This window comes from Schistocerca piceifrons, chromosome 7 (assembly GCF_021461385.2).
Source record: "Schistocerca piceifrons isolate TAMUIC-IGC-003096 chromosome 7, iqSchPice1.1, whole genome shotgun sequence".
Taxonomy (NCBI): Eukaryota; Metazoa; Arthropoda; class Insecta; order Orthoptera; family Acrididae; genus Schistocerca; species Schistocerca piceifrons.
In genome coordinates this window covers 260739083-260758654 of record NC_060144.1, presented here as the reverse complement: position 1 = coordinate 260758654, position 19572 = coordinate 260739083, and the positions used below count along the sequence as shown (strand labels likewise).

Below are 19572 nucleotides of genomic sequence, written 5' to 3'. Positions count from 1 at the left end.
CTTAGTCAGATGGTCTTTGGGAAATGGGCACCAGAAATAATTGTTGGTTTAGTACATAATGCAGCCTAACAGTTCATGCTCGGGTGCTTCATTTTTATTTAGAGATTTATTTCTGTTTCTGTTTATAAACATATTTCTAAATTCTTTGTATTCACTGTTTTTGCCAAACATGCTTACAACAATATTTTCTCTCTGTACACACAGAAGCCCGGAATTTTTGTCACATTTGTAAATATGTTGTTGATTTTAGATGCAAGGCAGAAGACACTGCTGACCTTTTATTCCTCCCCATTTTAAAATTTTGTGTAGATGTGAGAATTTTAGTGTAGTTGGTTGATTAACTTCTCATTTTTTCTGTTGAAGTAGATATGTTATTTTTTTATGTTTTTGAAATATCATATTTATATTTTAATGACTATTTGTTTTTAAACTTTTGCAAAATTTATTTTCAAGGTTATATTATTTTTTCAACATTTTTCAGATGATTGATTGTGCTCAGAATGGGAACATAGGATGTGCTGGTGGTGATACATGTAGTCTTCTTGAATGGATTGTTGCAAAAAATATTTCTATTGAGTTAGAAAAACAGTATCCATTAACTCTGGAGACACAGACATGTAAATTAAAAGGGTATGTTTTGCAAGAAATATTAAAGATACTGACATGTAGTTTTTCTGTTTGCAAGAGTTTTTAGTACATATTATCCCTAAACCTTTGTTACTGAAAATCATTATGATCACTGATGAACTTTTTGTGTAACATTTATAGGAGTATTTTAGCTACCACAAAAGAAGATTACTGCTCATTGTGTGAAAGTTTACAGTATATACGGTAGTTCCCATGACAGACAAATTTAATTGAGACATAAAAGGGAAGTAACACATTCTGAAAGGGTAATTCATTGAAGTCATATGAAGCCTGGCACTGTAGGAAACAAACCACACTAAAAACTCAGCTGGAGGCAAATATACTGTTACAACAGCTTCAAGAGAAGTGGTGGTGTGGATAAGACATTGGACCTTTGTGTTGGAAGACTGGGTTTCAAATCTCCTTCCAGGCATCCACATTGAGGTTAAATGCCAGTTTTTCTTTATTTTTACACTTAATGCAAAGTATAACCCCTTTAAGTTTTTGGTTTCCATGAGCATAAATGAACATATATGTTTTAGTACATGAATTATTTTGAGCTTCACATCATCTTCAAAGTTTGCTGTCAATAAGACATTTGAACATAAAAGGAAAAGCTATACCTTTGCTTATCGTGTGTGTTACTGACGTTTATTCATTCATTTATTGTGTGTGTGATGTTGTTTAACATTCAGGAGTCTGGAAGACTTGCCAACAACATAGCCATCCTCCCAATTCAACAGTTATGTTGGCACATTCTCTGCACTGTGTGCTGCCACCTCTGTGATTCTGAAGCTCCAACAACTCCTTCTTTCTTTCTTTTTTAAATAGGGGTACTTGTTCAAAAAATAACATTGAGATCAAAATATTTATAGAGATTGAAATCTTGATTTGCATGATATCAGCTCTCGCTCAGTTGATGATAGAATGTTAAGTCCTAGTCTTTCACTTCTGGAGTGAATTCACTATCTCCAATGCAGAGATACATTACATCTTCAAAACATTAGCACAGGTGAGACACATTAGAGCTACAAAGTTCATCTGCTCAGACTCCATGAGTCCAATTAAAGCCATCCAGTGCGCATATCCATTCACGTTGTCCAGAATACTCTCCTTACTTAGTTCATGTAAGGAAGAAGGTAACTTTTCCCTGGGTACCAGGGCATGTAAGAATTTGGAGATAAATTAGCAGATGCAGCAGCAAAGGACACCTCCATGATGTCTACGGTGGGATTTTGTGAATACCTCCTATATGCAGTGAACTCGCTGACGAAATACAGGGCCATGTGGTTATGGGAGGTGGTAGTGTCAGACAAAAAGAGTTTGTCACTGAACTTAACCATCCAGCCCCATTGTGCAATTCCTTCTAACCACAGAGGCATGATGAAGTGTTGCATATTTGTGTCAGGATTGGACATAGTTCACTGATGCATGTGTTCCTTGTGTAGGAAGAGGACCAACCATTGTGTCATGCTTGTGATGTAGAAGTTTCAGTATGCTGTATTTTAGTTGAATTTATTTTCTATCATGAGAGGGCAGCAACTGGTTTTCCAGCTGATCTGTCAGCTATTTTGAGCAACAATGAGACAAATGTGGAATAAAATTTGAGGTTATGCATGGTATATGACCTTCCATGTAATTTGATATGCAGGAGATTTTAGGGTGTTCTCAGGTTGCCTGGTTTATTTGAGAGATCAGCTTGCCACTATACACAAATTACTTTTTGATTCACTTGAGAAAACTAAGACTGAGAGACTGAATTGTTGGCAAATACTTACCTTCAGGATGCAAAATTTCAGTATTGCTAACAAACACTCATAAAAGTACAAGCACTATTCTAGCTTACAGAGCTAATAGTTCCTTCCTTAGGGAAGAGAGAAGGATAGCTTAAATATGTGCTATCGAGCTGATGTTTTTGCTTATATGTGGGGGTGAAACTGGTAATTGATAAAAGGACATAATTTTAAGTTTATGCCCACCCTTCAACTAAATCTTTCCCAAATAATGTCACACACTGCTTCAATTTCTATCTTGGTGGTTTTAAGTTTCTTGTCTATTGGGACAGATACATCACTACCATTTCCCATTAGCCTACCCTTTTGATATAGACATAGATTCACTGGAGCTGTCTGTGCCTAGTATTCTGTGAGCTCTACTGCGTATCAGGACTGCTTCAAACCTTGGCAGTTTGTTGTGACTGTCTTGGCAGAGTTTCACTAATATCTTAATTGTCTTGTCTGTGGCATGCAGGGGGAAGGGGAGCCAGTTATTTGGATCTTCCACTAATACTGTCTGGTCTTCTCCAGGTATCATGCACAATCACAAAAAAACACCTTTTGTGCACTTCATGTACAGTTATTTACCTAGCTAGCAGCCTCTTTTGGGTAGTTCATCTCTGATCCGTTTAGGAAGACCCTCCAGTCATGTGACCCAGGAGTAGGAAGTTGCAGTCTAGCTTGTCACAGCACCTTCAAATTCTCTCGTTCAACCCCTTCACTCAATTCAAAAGCAAAGGGAGATTGATCAGTTCCAGAGACAATGCTACAAATTGTGAACAGTATTGAAGCTCTGTGAGAGGCTAATCTTCTCAGCCTTCTCTACCTGTTGCTGGAGTGATCAAAGTATGTTCTTGGAGCCCAGATGACAGGCATAATTTATTCCAACAAATGCCACAATCTGCAGTTAGTTGCGCCCTACTCCCTCTGTGGTTGCTGGAGCAATCTTTTCAGTTTGTTGTCTAGGAATGTTTTGGTAAGGGGGTAATACCAGCACTATTGATGAACCTAGCCCCCTACAACCACAAAGATTTCACGAACTTTGTTATTAATTATAATCTAGCAATTACAATTCAAAATGCATAGAGTATGTTTGTTCAAGCTCAAAGAGAACCTATCAACAGAAGCAGTGGGCTAAGTTTGCTGGAAGCATCCAACAGTTAGCTGCCTGGAGCCTTCAGCTTCTATGTGGCTAAAATATTCAGATTTAAAAAAGTGTAGCTGTAGGTAAACATGTTTGATGGAATGACAACCATACTTGAATGGCACTTAGAGTTCAGCACATTTGGAAGAACTGAGATTGCTTGCTGTTTACTGAGGAGGTCTAGAGTTACTTTAAATTTACTGAACTAGAACAAAGAATGTGCTCCTGCACAAGTTTTTCCCTTAACTTTTTATAACATTTTAAGAGTGTTGCAGTTATATACCTGTGTTCACCAGTGCATTTAAGCAGGTTGTAATATGGCTGTAATGTTACAATGATAAAATATTAAATGTGTCTTGTTGCAGATATAAGTTTAGTATGTCTGCCCCTGTGTCTCTGGTTTGGTAACATATGTTTTTGTGGCTACTGGACTTGAGTGTGGTGGCTTTACTGAGAGAATGTGATTAGTCACAAAATAACGCTGACCATGTGCACAAATGTCTCCTATACTTTGCAGATGTTAGTTTGTTAATTAAAAGACGGAAAATGGCACTTCAAGATGATAACAGTATAAGTCAAATTACTTGTTTTTATTGCCGTTTCAGCACATAATCCACTTACACTAACAATGCGTAAATTCATCCAGTCTTATGTTAATAGTTAAGCTTGTTTCACATTCATACTGATATAACCAATGCCATATTGTGTTTCCACATTAATCAGACAGGTAAACTGCCGATAAGCCTTTCTTACTTATGTTAATCATAATATGACCTGATCACGGAGTTACTGATTAACAAATGCACTACTCTTTCAGCCATAATTCTTCCAACTAGCCCGTTGTGCCTTTCCTCAAAATAACTGAATTACTCAAACACTTTTTTCCTACAAACAAATATAACACTTTCAACTCTTAGCAGATTCTTCATGCTGTTTGTCTGGTATGCCTCAGCCACTCTATACTTAAGCCCGATGACGACTCTGTGCGCACTGACTTCCCATATGACCAGTACCACTGGGGGATTGTTGATGTTAAATACAAGAAAATGCTCCCTCCAGAGAAAAGACACACTCAGCTGTGAAAATTCCAGAAGCCAGCCATAGGCAAGGAGTAAAATATCGCTAAGTCTTAACATCAAAGACAGCTGTACTCCTTACAAGGTGACTTTCTGTGCTGCTATTTGTTTTCGTCAAGATATCCCCAAACTTTGTTTTGCTAACTGAATTTACAGTTTTTTTGGTGCAGTTGGGAGGGAAATGGCATGTTTGAGTACTTCCTCATCTGCTCCAGTTTTCTGCATGTGATTCAAGCTATACAGTGCATGTATGCAGTAGATAAAAAAATCCTAAATATCAATGACTATGTTCTAAGGTTTCAAAGTTTGAATAATGAGATGCCCTGCTGCTGGCACAGAGGCACGTAAGTATTCCAGGATACAGTAACCAAGGTAGTATGCACTGCAAATCCTGTGATTCATTGTGTGATTCCCTTCATGCGTTTTGCTTGCTATTTGAATAGAATTGCTGGTAAGAAGAGTGACGGGAAGTCGTGCAGTTAGCTGTGGCCTGGTGACACCAAGAGCTAGTCCTTCTGGGCATTCACACTTGTGTAAACAAGGCGCAATCTGTTTCAACAAGAAGACCTATCAGTGTGCAGTGCCTATAATGTGCAGATTTCAATATGATTGTGCTTGGGGAGTGGGCTTTTGTAAGATGTCTGATCTGCATCCTAATATGGTAAGGAGGAGATTTTAATGCCATGGTGACTGGCTGATCCTCTTTTTTTAAGTGATCACTGCATCACACTTCCGTGATGCCTTACTTTAGCCATTGTTATTCTGCACTGTCCATGGATTTAGCAGATTTCGGAACAGGTACTATGTTTACTGTTTTAATAGGGTGTGATTGATTGCGATTAACCTGTTAGTGTACAATGATGGATTTACCCATCATTGTATGTACAGAGACAGGTACAGCTGCCACTGTGCAGTCACCTTGTTGTGCAGTGCTTAGGCATGTACTGCATTACTGTCAGCTATATTTTTAGTTCAGGCTGCTTGTTAAAAGATAGCACCTTTAAATCTGCTAGAAATGTTCAATTGCAGCGAAATATTACAGTGCAAAGTTGACACTTTTTTTTATACATTCAGTAGTGCCTCTTGGCCTGATCCGTATGAAATCCAAGCTGAAAGAATATCTTGATTTCTTGAAGAAATGATTTGTGAGAGATTGATGGAGAAATAGATCCTGAAAACACAGAATCAGAAGTAAGTGAAAGCACAGAATCAGAAGTGAGTGACAACAGTGGTTGTGCGGACAAAGATGATTTTTCCCTCGACAATTGAGAAGCAATTACATTACCAAGAGCACCAATGAAGGTGAGGTAGACGTTGTTATTTGCAGATCCCTAGGCCAAAACCTTTCAGAATTGCTTGTAACTCTACAGTTTTTTGACGCCATAGTTCTGGGAGTCAGTGGTCAAGGAAATAAATTTATTTGCAGCTGAAACATGCAGAGCAAAGAACAACGATTGGCAAAGCACATTGGTTTCCTGTGACAGTAGAAGAGATGAAGGCCCACTTTGCACTCTGCCTACTTATGTCCAAAAGAAAGAAATGATCTGTAGAAGATAACTGGGTGAAGAGAAAATAGTACCGACCTCTATTGTCGGTAAAACCATGCCTTTTAGGAGATTCGAAGCCATCTCAAAGTATCTTCATTTTGCTACTTATTCTGCAGATACGTAGCGTGACAAAATGAGAAAGCTCAGACCAGCAGATCTGTCAAGAAGAAGAGTAATATCTTCTTATTGACAGATTTCAGAGGGTGTACAAGCCTGGAAAATTTTTTGTATTGATGAGAGCCTGATGAAGTTCAGGGGCAGATTGTCATATGTACAATACAGCCCTTCAAAGATGGCAATATTTAGTTCAAAAATATATAAATATTGCCCATTTGAGATTCGATACTGTTACAGTTTCAAAATTTCTACAGGTCTTGAGGCAGAAAAAGTATTCAGCAGCCTGGCCAGTGAGGAAGTTGTTTTGGATTTGTGTGAGACTTTACCGGATGAACGGACAACAATATACATGGATAATTGGTATAGTTCTCACACCTTCTTTCTAAGGCTGTTGGAGAGGAAGGCATGTGCAACCAAACAGAAAGTACATGCCATCAGAGTTCAAGAACTCAGTGCTGAAAAAAGGCAAACTGACTTTTGCATCAGTGAATAAAGTTAACATAAAATGGGAAGACTAAGCTGAAATCTAATTGCATCATTGATTGTAACTGAGGAATGGACGGAGTTGATGCACACGACCTTAGCATCGTATCCTCTTGTGAAAAGATATGTGAAGGGATATAAAAAAATATATTTTTATATGTTAGACATGGCAATTCTCAATGCAAGTGTAGTACACTATATGATGAACACCAGTAAAGAAGAATGTGGTTCACAGATTTTTGTCTCAACCTGACAGAACAAATTTTGAAAAATGTTTAGACTTCCTGATTACAGGATTTATACGCTTAAGCCAAGAAACAAATCCATTAACACAGCAAGGAATATACTGGGGACATTTACCCACCCAATACCTCCATCAGACAGAAATGCAGCACCATCTACAAGTTGTAAGGTCTGTTACAACAGAAGACACTGTGGAGAATCCTGCTTTGAGTGTGAAGAGTGCAAGATTTTCATACAGATGGATAAGAGTTTTAAGCTTTATCACACTTGGACAGACTATGTATGATTATATTTCATAGTGTAATAGAGAAACACAGTAAATAGACTGCTAGATGGCTCTAATATAGCTTATAGTATGTTGCTCCAGAAATGCTCTAAAATGAAATAAAATGATTGTATGGCATTTATTGGCTGGGATATCCCCTTTGGGGTTCAACTGCCTTATTGCAAGTCTTTTCAGTTGATACCACTTCGACGACTTGTGTATCAATGAAGATGAAAATAATGATGGACACACAACACCCAGTCCCCTCCCTGGAATCGAACCCATGCCCCCTAGCATAGTACGCAGTAACATGTTCAATTTATTGGTCATAACGTTCTACAGTAGTAGATAATTTTTGACTGACATTTAAAAGTAATAAAACAAACTAAAATTAATTGCAGGTTCCTTGACATTTTAGAGGAAACCCAAGTCTAGACCAGAAAGTGATGCTCGCCATTTGGTCATACACGTTTTTCAAAGATCAGATTGTCTCTTGTTTCTCCATGTTCTGAATCGCATCATCGAAAATTGGAGTTCACATGACGGTTCGTCTGAGGAAGTTGGCGTACGAGCTACAGAGGCGGACAGGAAAACGGCTGAAAAATATGTGTACTACTGTGTCACAACGTCAATAAACAGGGTGTATACAACATGGGACAACCGGGAAATCCGGAAGAAACCCGGGAATTTTTTCATCCAGGAGAAAACCCGGGAATTTTTCTTTGTTTTAGTTTTCTGTTAAAGTTTTGTAATTTTGACTGGCAAGAATTGATACTCGAGCAAAAAATGTTACTGTATCTTGCTACTCGAGAATAATACTGCTACACAAACGAGAGAGAAAGAAAATAAAACTTTAGTTGCAAAGGAAATGTGCCATTTACAACAACAACAACAACAAAACACTGTGTATGCGCAAGTGTCTGCAAACAGAAAAATATGTCAAAGGCTTTAGGGTGAAGACTATGTATTACTTCGTAACAATAAACTGCTTTCTATGAGTGTGACTTCACAGCTGTTTACATTAGATTCATTTGAACAGTTGCCAGCAGGCTTATGCGTATGAGCAGTACCACCTCCTGCCTCCGGTTACTTAAATTGTAGCTGTATCGGCAGTAGCAGCAAGTAGGCAGATGATAGTGTGAAAATTTTTTCTCGCACACCCTAGCTGCCAGATTTGTGCATGCGCAGAGTTTTATGGGTTGTAGTGAGAAGGGGCTTAGTCTCCACCTGACCCGTGTTTGCATTAAGTGATTTTGCTGCTTCTCTTCATTTACAGCTCCCATGACAAAGGAAAACAAAACTGCTTTCTGTGGCCGGCAGCTTTCAAGTGAATTAAAATAATTCGCATAAGTGCGGAAGGCAAAAATGTATTATTAATTTCAATTTTCTGATTTTATTTCCAAGTCTTGAGCAGTCAACCAGTAATTGCCTTGCAGAACAATGAAGTTATTTTTGTCAGGTTGCTAAAGAAATTTGGCTTTGTTAATCTTTTCTGCTGAGGCAATAAATTTATTTGAAACGAAGTGTTTCATTCCACAGTATTGGCTAGTTCCAATTGTTCGCTGAATTTCAAGTGCACATTATCATCTTCTGTCATGTATGGCTTTATACCATAATATAGAACCAAACATGAGATAGTACAGTACTGGTACTCCAAGAAAATATACATCCCAAAAACCACACTGAAAAGCTTTATATCAGATGGGACCTACTTCATTGTGAATCTGGGCAAACCGATGTGCACTTGTAGCCAAATTATGCATTTTAGTATCGTTTACGAAATTCCAATGCTCTTGGAGTATCCTCTGATGTCCTGTTTCTTTTATGGTGTAATGTAAGATCTGTTAATGCTTTATTCATACGAACACGCGGGCTTCCTACATCACTGCAGCTACGCACGCACAATAGTGCCTGTTTTCTGGCACTCTCTGGCAACTGCTAAAACGAATCTATTTCTAACAATCTCAGGATAGTATTGTGAATGATGTTTTGAAAGGCATTACTTTCAAAGTAAATTTCCTTTTGAGCAAGATGAATTATGTTACGTGTGAGAAAGTGGGATGAATTTCTTAAATCACAGAGCGTTTGAGTCTCGTTTAAAACAGAACACTTTGAGGACCAGCCATTTAGAAGAATTTTGAGCACAAAAGACTGAACATTTGTGTCATTATTTTATAATTACTAGCACTTTTGTGTGATGTATCTTATAGTATAACACACGCAAAAAAGATCAGTATTACATTCGAAAGCTTAGCTTCTCTTATAGGCTAGTAATCTTAGAGATCCACATTATATGTGAAAGCTTAGCTTTTTTTGTTGCTACAGTATGTATATTAATGTAAACCGTTAACTTTTCCTCTTTGTGTGTTCGTGCTACGTAACAGTGTTTCTGCTGTTGGCTGACTAAACATGTGTCCTATGCTCTGAATATCTGCTGTCATCCTCCGGCAAGATGACATGGCATGAGATATGATTGGCTTACAAAAGGACATAGCAATCTCGGTTTCAACACTCCGGAAACTAACATGCTGTGTTTGGTGCAATTCCAATTTATACTTTCGTAATACAAAAATATGCAGTGTATATGTTGCTGCACATCAAAGGTCTTTCCATAAACTTCTCTCCCCTCCCCTCTCCCCCCCCCCCCCCCCCCCCCCCCGCCCCCCTAAAGTACTGGGAAGTTCTACGCCAGTGTATAAAACATTAACCATTCAACAAAGGATTGATAAGTTTTTGGAAAAAGTGTATTTTCACCCGGGAAAAAGTTTTTTTTTTTTTTTTTTTTTTTTAACAGAGATATCTGGGAATTTTTTTCCTTGTCTTCGTATTTTGTTTGTGTGTGTGTGTGTGTGTGTGTGTGTGTGTGTGTGTTTTAGTTCAGGAAAGGTATTAATATCCTCCATGTCAAGTGGCCTAATTTTGTGCACACTGTAATTAGTTAATCTTATCTTTGCGATCCCTATGGGACCAGTACATGGGGTCGTAGTATAATCATGTATGCCTCACTTAGAGCTGTTTCAAGAAACTTGTAACTAGCCTTGCTCAGGACATTTTGTGTCTATGTTCAAGCACTTCGACGGTTCAAAAAAAAACTTGTGACCAGTTGTGCTGCCTGTCTTTGTACACATTCAGTATTCCCTATTACTTCCATTTTGTGTGGGTCCCACACTCTTGAGCAACATTGTAGGATGTGTCACACAAGTATCTTGTAGGCAATCTCTCTCTTGTAAAGTGACTGTATTGTCATAGAAACCTACCAAAGAAGTATATTTTCCTAGTATTCTGGTAATGAAGTCTGTCACCTGCGTAATATACTACTGGAGCTGCGACAATGTTTAAAACTAGTAAGGTATGTTCGATAAAATATTATAACCTTGGTTTTAAACTGTCTAATAACAAGTAAAATTAGTTAGATTGCCAATTTCAGTGTGCATAAATAAAAATAACACATCAAAAATGGTGCATGAGGTATTTTATGCCTTAGATACAGTCCATAGTCGAAAACATAGAAATACAGTAGGATTTGACACATAACTTCAACTATACTTGAAATATTCGGTACAGAAAATACATTATAAGAAAACATTGTCGAATGTCACCACTTTCATATCCCAAGACTTCACTCATTGTTGCAATAAAGTCTAGTACCTGTTCTTCCTCCTGACTGACAGTTTCCTCTTTAAAACAGGGATCCATCATATTTGCCACTGCATAAATTGTTCTACATGCTTACCTGTGCTTCAGTGTCATAGCACCTTTAATGAGAGACCTGTCTGCTGGAGAGTATATTACATTCTAGGAGTGCAGTGTATGCTTCCCTAGGAGTGCTGTCAAACACTTCATGTACTTCCGAAAGTACAGCATTATCATCTTCAACCTTGTGTATGGCTTCTGACACTATTGTAAACGATGCTATTAATCTTCAAATTGCTGCCACGTTTCATCTGCTAACACAGAAGCTTTAACTGTTCTGTTGTACTGCACAGTTAAGCACAAAGCTCCCTCATTATTCTTAAGTAAACTGTCCAATCAAATTACAGTACCTGCCCAACAGGTTGGTGATGGAAGCTTTAGTGTCAAGGTATGACCATATTTTCTGATTCTCTTTGTTTTCAATAAAGCATGGCACACCAAAAAGAATTTTACTATTTTCTTCACTAGATGGAAGCACTCTGCCAGTGTTATCCATGACATTGTATCCTTTATTAGTAGATTAAAGATAAGTGCTTCACAACCTACACTGCGTGTGTGTGTGTGTGTGTGTGTGTGTGTGTTTTTTACTCCTCTACTATTTTCCGTGAAGCACGCATATTTCACACATCATCTGTGACCACTGTCTCCACACCTGTTTAACTAATAACATCAATTAGATGCAAAACAGTATACTGTGCAGTTTTCCTTTCCTCACCAGGTCATACACTTCTAAAGAACGTTGGCTGAAGTATTGTCACAATAAAGTTCACATCATTATTCCCCGATACATCAGTCCATTCATCTGAAATCAGTGCAAGAGCAGTTGAAACAGTCCAACTTCTTTGTGACAAATGTCACCATACATGATGATATTCAGCAGAAAGCAAAGATCGTCTAAGCAGGTGGTGACTAGGAGGTTCATAGCCAGGCTGTATTGTCTTAAATGTTTCCCACTGATATCTGGAATTCAGCATAGGTAGTGGAGCTGCCAAAGCATATATAGCTCTAGTAACAATTTCGCCAGTATCACCATTACTTGCTTGATACGTATCCTTATGCCTGGATGAAGAATATTGTGGTTAATCTGTCGTAAGTTGTTTACTGTGAGAAGAACCAGAAGGCACTGACAATAGTGTAATGTAATACTTCAATGTTCTGCAGTCCATTGTTTGCTAACTACTACTTCTCTCTTTTTTTTTTTTTTTTTTCATTGTCTGAAGCTATCCGTCTAATGATGTTTGGGCAAATATCACATCTGATAAGATGTCCTTTTAATTATGATGCCAGGGCACTATGAAATTTAACTTTACAATATTTACATGTTGCCCTTGTCTTACTGTCAACTTGACTTACATCGAAGAGATTCCGCACCTTTGATTGAGTACGCATTCCGCAAACTAAACTTTCTGATTTGATTGTGTAAGATATTTTGGCATAATGTCGAATGAGGCTTGTCAGCATTGTCTGGCTTTATACAGACCTGTGACCTGAGACCCTAATTTTTGTGTGTTTTCAGACTCATTCCATTCATTCCAGTATGAATAGCCCCTGCTGCATATGCAATGCATGCAGCTGTATGCTATAGCAGGTTACATGACAGCAGGGATGAAAAGAACCATTCCTACCTTTCTTAGAGGGTTTTAAATCGTTTAAAGCAACATGCTTATCAGTTCAACAGTATTAAACATATTTTTAAATTTCTGCCTACTATGAACTCTATGTGATTGTTCAGTTTTGTATCACAACAAATTGTTATATCTTGGCATTTGTATGAGTTGACTGATTCTAATTGTGACTCATTGATAGTGTAACTGCAAGTTTTTCGTTTTGTAAAATTCAGAATTTTACATTTATGAACGTTTAAAGCAAGCTGCCATTCTTTACACCACTTTCAAATTTTATCAAGATCTGACTAAATACTGTGTCTCATCAGTAATACATAATCTGATGATTGGGATTGGAGCTTCATTCAACCAATCCCAAGTGTGATGACCCAAAATCACCATGCAGTGAAGCTGATCAGCATATTATGTGCAGTACCTAAAGCAACAAGATACATAGTTCATGACTAGTTGGCAGACTATCATAAAAATTTTAATATTCATAATAAATACAGGGTGTTTCACATTTGAGGTAAATGCTCTCTTGCTTGATAATAATACTGCAGCTGGTTATCATGACCTGTGCATAATGGAGAGGTAGATACTAAAAATATCTTTTTTTACCTTTTGGTAAAACACGTGCATTTGTAGTGTATGCAAACTTTTAGATCAATAATATTTCATTTCTGAAAATCCTCAAGAGTTACATCAAGAGTGTCTACATGACGTGAAAATATGAGTATAGTTAGCAATTAGTGAAACATGGATTATTGTACAGATATGTTTCCACCAAACTATTACTCTCAAGTGAGGTGGTGCAGTGGTTAGCACACTGGACTTACATTCAGTAGGACGACAGTTCAAACCCACATCCTGCCTTCCTGATTTAGGTTTTCCATGATTTCCGTAAATCGCTTCAGGCAAATGCTGGGATGGTTCCTTTGAAAGGGCATGGCCAATTTCCTTCCCCATCCTTCCCTAATCTGATGGGACTGATGATCTTGCTGTGGGTCCCCTTCCCCAAGTCAACCAACCAACTATTATTTCTGATTGGTATGTGGAAAATTTATTGCAACCTTTGTCAGAAAACTAACAGCTAATGAACAGTCCTCTATTTATTTAATACAAGTCAGCGATACAGCACACATCACCAATGAGTATGACGACACAAACTGTCCTAATGAGTCGTGAGCATGTTGTTTTAAACTGTGAGCAACTGTAGCCAAATTTCCACATTTTAAATGAAATGATTTGAACTGGCTGTAATATACTTTCCATTAAGTCATGACAGATTTTGTGTCAATTGAATATGCATCCTCAGATTCATAGTGCAAAGGTAACTGCCGTAGCGTCACTCCCCATCATTCATGTCAAGTTTTAAACCAAGAGCATGCTAAACCATGTACTACCATAGTTAAAATGAAGGAGATAGTAGAACCATGCCTTGAGCAGGAAGGGTGCTTAGCAGCAGCAGGCAACCCTTCTGATGATACTGAAGAAACACATTTCTACATGCTACGTTGCTTTATAAACTACATTTTCACCTTGCACCAGATTTTACATGTGTATTTTATGTGTACAGGTAGGGTAACTTTGAATGGCTGTACCTCGGAAACGGCTACAGATATCAAGGAAAGTTTCAAGGTTGTTAAAGATCAGGATCTTAGAACTATATTAGAAAGATTTCAGCCATTTGACAACATAAGCCTCTTACGGTGCACTGTAGACCACATCAATGCAAAAAAAGAACCAACTGAATTGCTCCACTTGCCTAAGCTGGAGGAAGTGTAATATTCAAACTTTGACCCTTTACTGCAGGATAGTTACAGTAAGACGATCCTTCTTTTTGGATACAAATGGTCCCTAGCCCAAGGGCTGTGCAAAACACTTGACCCTACTTTCCCCAACAGAAATTTATAAAAATCTTTGGCACTATTTTTCTTCTGTAATGTGAATCCCCTAAGTGCCATATTGCAAAATAAAGTGAATTACATGGAATTATTAACTAGCGGGTTATTTATTGCTGTGTTTCGTATGGTTCAGAAAAATCTTATTGAACTTCACTTCACTTCAACAATCATGAAGTGCACTTTGTTTGAAATTCTTATGAGAATGGCTTTAGAAGCAACCTGGAGACTGTGAAATGGTCAAATCATTGACCTATCTCTCAGAAGACATGAAGCTCAAATCCTTGTCCAGCCAAGCACATTTAAAATATCTGTAGTTTTCTTAAATCACTCTAATAATGTCAGTGTACCTCTAAACTTCGTTCTTCCTTCCTTCGTGGAGGTTAACTTGATTGAGTTTGATACAGGAGATGAACATTGTCAAACACTGTACAAAAATTTTCCTTCTTTCCCAAAGTAATTCAAATTATATATGGTGCTTAGAAGGTATGAAAATAGTGTACTTTGTATTTTGGGGAAATAATTATGCCATTACAAAACTGTGAATGATTCGAGGAACTGCATGAGATAAGTTCATTCAGTTGTGGAGCTATTTTTTCCTTCTTCTCTTCCCTCAGTTTTAAAGACTATTTTCATTCAGTAACCATGAGATACTGTAGTCCAGACATGGGGAAGTCTTTCTTCTCCTACAGTGATGGGGAAGATATACTATATGTCTGTGTGTCAGGAACTATGCCATGTTGACTAGCAGGAACATCAGATAGAGGAGCTAACTAATAAAATTCATTGCTATTATCCTGTTCTGCTTCAATCTTTCATCTTGTTGAAGCAGTACCAGCAGTTGATGGGAGCAGGCTGGACACTTGGAAGTCAGCATCATATGTCTTCTCCTCACTTTGAAAGTGAAATGCACTAATTTCACTGGTTAGATTATTTGATATAGCCCCCAATGAAAGAAATTTCTTTACATATAATTATCAGTAGAGTTATATGTTACTTTTTTTGTATGATATGTACATGCTACATATTAACAATGTTGTGCTGTATTTGATTATGAGAAGATTGCTTCTGATTTATCTGCTTGTGAATGTTACAGATAATCTAACTATAAAATGAATACAAGGCTTATCTTTGTTTGTCAGTATTGTTAACAAAACTCTAGAAGAATGTTTAATGTGCATAGAGTACATTAGCTACGTAAATATTGTGCCTTCGTATTGTAAATTTATATTCAGTTAGCAGTTCTCTGTTTTAGAATCTCTTAAGCTATGACAGTGATCATATTTTTAGTTGAATGTCTGCATGAAAATGATTGAACAATGTGTTAGTGCACGATTTAAAGGTTCATCGTGTGTGTGTGTGTGTGTGTGTGTGTGTGTGTGTGTGTGTGTGTAGGGGGGGGGGGAGGGTTGGTTTGTTTTGAGACATGTTGATATTATAGTAATATGACTAGCAGAATTTGAGCATTATATGTAGAATTATGCACCATTCTTCACTTTACAGGTCTGGTAATGGTGTCCATATTGCCCCAAATTTTACATGTGACTAGTAAGTACAATTTTCTCTTATTATGTAATAACCAACTTATCAGGACAACAATTTATTATTATTATTATTATTATTATTATTATTATTGTTATTGTCATCATCATCATCATTATATACATAACTTGTCTGCCCAAATTGTTGTGGTATTAGCAATGAGAAATTATGTAATAAACTAAGATGGAGGCTTAAGTTAGATGTTGAAGCCAGTTATCAATTCATTATGATTTTGAAAGCCATGAGATGTGTTTGTCAAGAATGCTGAGCAAATGGATATGTCACAGATGCAAGCAGAAGCTTTGGGAAAGAAACATGCAAGAAGAGACAGGGGTGGTGTCATAAGTCAAAAGTGTCTGTAATTAGTAGTACATTTCCAACAACACCTTACGTTTAGCTAGAATCCAGACAGGAAATACACAGTTTTAATATAAAGTTCTTGTTTTTCTTGCCCGAGTAACTTGTCAAAACAGAGCTAAATTTTGACAACTCACCTGGTTGGTACCACAGAACTCTGTATTCAAGGTCAGAAATAGGCTCCCCCTAAATAGGTCAGGTGTGTACTACACATCAGAGGCTGCTACTCAGTTAGCTGACTGTGTGAGGTGCACCCAAGGGTTTTTTTACATCAGGCAATTCTCCATCCAATCCATATAATGATAGCAGTAGGAAATGCACAAGTATCAGTGTAAAAATTGAAAGAAATGCCTTCCACAGGTGAGAGTATTAAAATCCTACTGTAACTCTGCAAAGCATTTGCAACAAAGTGCTAGAGTTTGAAGCATTCATGAAAAGCAGTGAAGCACACAATACTATGTACAGATATCAGGTTGAAACCTGGAACTGATAGCAGTGAGATCTTTGGGGAAAATTTGAATGTTTATGAAAAGGAGAAGCAAATGGGCAATGGAGGTGGTTTATTTGTCACAGCAGACAAGAACTCAAATTCTCAGAGATAGAAAGTGAAGCTGTGTGTGAGATTGTTTGGGAAAGACTCAGTATCATGGATCCTTCTGTCACCCACTAGACTCATCTCCTGATGTAACCAAAAACTTTAGAGAAAACCTCAGTTCACTTGTACATAAGTTCCCCAATCATACTGTAATCATTGGTGCAGGACCTTAATCATCCAACAATTAATTTGGAAAATTACAGTTTTGTTAGTGGTGGGTGCCATAAAACAATCCTGTGAAACATTACTAAATACCCTTCTCTGAAAATTACCTAGAACAGATAGTTAGGAACCCTACTCATGATGGAAATATTTTGGATCTGATGGCAACAAATAGACCTGAAGCCTTTGGGGATGTCCCACAGCGGAACTGGTATCAGTGACCAAGATGTGTTCGTGGCAACAATGATTACCAAAGCACAAAGAACAACTAAAACAAGCAGAAAGATATACATGTTCAGTAAGCTATATAAAAAATCAGTAGTGTTGTATCTCAATGAGGAACTTGAAACTTTCAGCATAAGGCAGTAGCATGTAAAGGAGCTCTGGCTCAAGTTTAGAAGAATAGTTGACCATGATCTGGATAGATATGTATCCAGTGGAACACTTCATAATGGGAGGGAACCTCCATGGTGTACAGTCACTGTAAAGAAACTTCTGAAGAAACAGATTAATGAATAATAGGTGCAAAACAAAGCATAGGGCTATAGACAGAGAGATGCTTATTGAAACACATTTGGCTGACTACCATAGCAGAATATTGCAAATGACATTTCACAAAATCCAAAGAAATTCTGGTCATATGTAAAGGCTGTTAGTGGCACTACAGTAGGTGTCCAGTCCCTAGTGAATGAGATAGGAACTGAAATTAAGGGTAGCAAAGCAAAAGCTGAAATGCTTAACTCCATTTTCAAATGTTCCTTTACAAAAGAAAACCCAGGATAATTGCCCCAATTTAATCCTTGTACCACTGAAAGGATGAATGAAATAAGTATTAGTGTCAGTGGTGTTGAGAAACAGTTGAAATAGTTAAAATTGAACAAAGCTCCAGTGCCCAATGAAGTCCCCGTCAGATTCTATACTGAATTTGCAGCTGAGTTAGCTCCTCTTCTAACTATAATCTATTGTAGATCGCTCAAACAAAAAAAAAATGTGCCCAGTTCTTAGGGAAAAAGGCATGGGTCGTGTCCGTCTACAAGAAGAGTAGTAGAAGTGATCCACAAAACTACTGTCCAATATCCTTGACATTCATTTGTTGTTGTAGAATCTTAGAATATGTTCTGAGCTCAAACATAATGAGATGTCTTGAACAGAATGACCTCTTCAGTGCCAACCAGCATGGATTTCAGAAACATCGATCATTTGAAACACAACTTGCACTTCTCTCACATGACATACTGAAAACTTTGGAATCAGGGCAACCAGGTTGATCCAGTTTCCTGATTTCTGAAAAGCATTTGGACTCAGTACCAGACCTATGCTTATTGTCAAAAGTATGATCATATGGGATATCAAGTAAAATTTGCGAGTGGATTGAGGACTTTTGGTAGGGAGGACACAGCATGTTATCTGGGATGGAGTGTCATCAGCAGTTGAGAAGTAACTTTGGGTGTGCCCCAGGGAAATGTGTTGGGACCCTTGCTGTTCATTTTGTATATTAATGACCTTGCAGTCAATATTAATAGTAAAATCGGGGCTTTTTGCAGATGATGCAGTTACCTATAATGAAGTACTACCTGAAAGAAGCTGCGTAAATATTCAGTCATATTTTGATAAGATTTCATCATGCTGCTGAAATTGGCAACTTCCTCTAAATGTTCAGAATGTGAAATTTTGCACTTCACAAAATGCAAAAACATATTATCCCTATAGCTGTAATATCAATGAGTCACTGTTGGAATCGGCAAACCTATACAAATACCTAGACCCCCCCTGTGGCTCCGGGGTTAGAATAGGCCCAAGGTAGTCCCTGCCTGTTGTAAGAGGTGACTAACAGGAGTCTCACACGTTTTGGCCTTTGTGATGGTCCCCTGTAGGGTTTGACCTCCATTTTTCAAAATTTTTCCGAAGAGTGAGCCAATTGGCGAAGGGTGCCTTACATGGTGCATTGTGTCCATTGGTGCATTGAGATATTTAGCCCACTTTCTTGTTGTTGCATTGCAGTACCACCCATTCTCCATCTCTTGGGCAAGGACACTTTCCTGGGTACGTTTTCCACCCTGCACTATGCAGCTTCACTTTCTGTGCCGACGATGACCATTGACTTCTTTGTACCTCTTATCCAGCACGATAACCAGTCCGTTGTGGTGGGGGCTGCCATTTACACTGTTGGTTGTAGCTCACTGAGAACACAGGAATCCCTCTGCTGATGCCTGTGCCACTAACTACCTGTGTATGCCAAGGAGTAGATGCCCGTCACCCTGGTGCATCCTCGGCAGCAATGGCCATTCTGCCAGGTGGCCTTTGCTGTGTGCTGGGTGGCGCTCGTAGGGAGGACCCCTGGTCGGAGTGGGTGGCATCAGGGTGGATGACACATCATGAAGTGTAGTACGTCATCTCTTGCTGGTGGTCTGCTGCCAGCAGTCTCTAAGTGGGCAAAG

At 38.1% G+C, this 19572-nt stretch overlaps 1 protein-coding gene across 1 annotated transcript in view; it reads left to right on the top strand.

The window, feature by feature from the left end:
* The window catches only part of LOC124804926 (cathepsin O-like), an 86061-nt gene that overhangs the window by 59486 nt on the left and 7003 nt on the right, over positions 1-19572 (top strand). Inside the window, exons 4-5 of the mRNA XM_047265301.1 lie at positions 482-630; positions 15982-16026. Coding sequence (XP_047121257.1) covers positions 482-630; positions 15982-16026 — 194 coding nt within the window. The remainder of the gene's footprint in view (positions 1-481; positions 631-15981; positions 16027-19572) is intronic.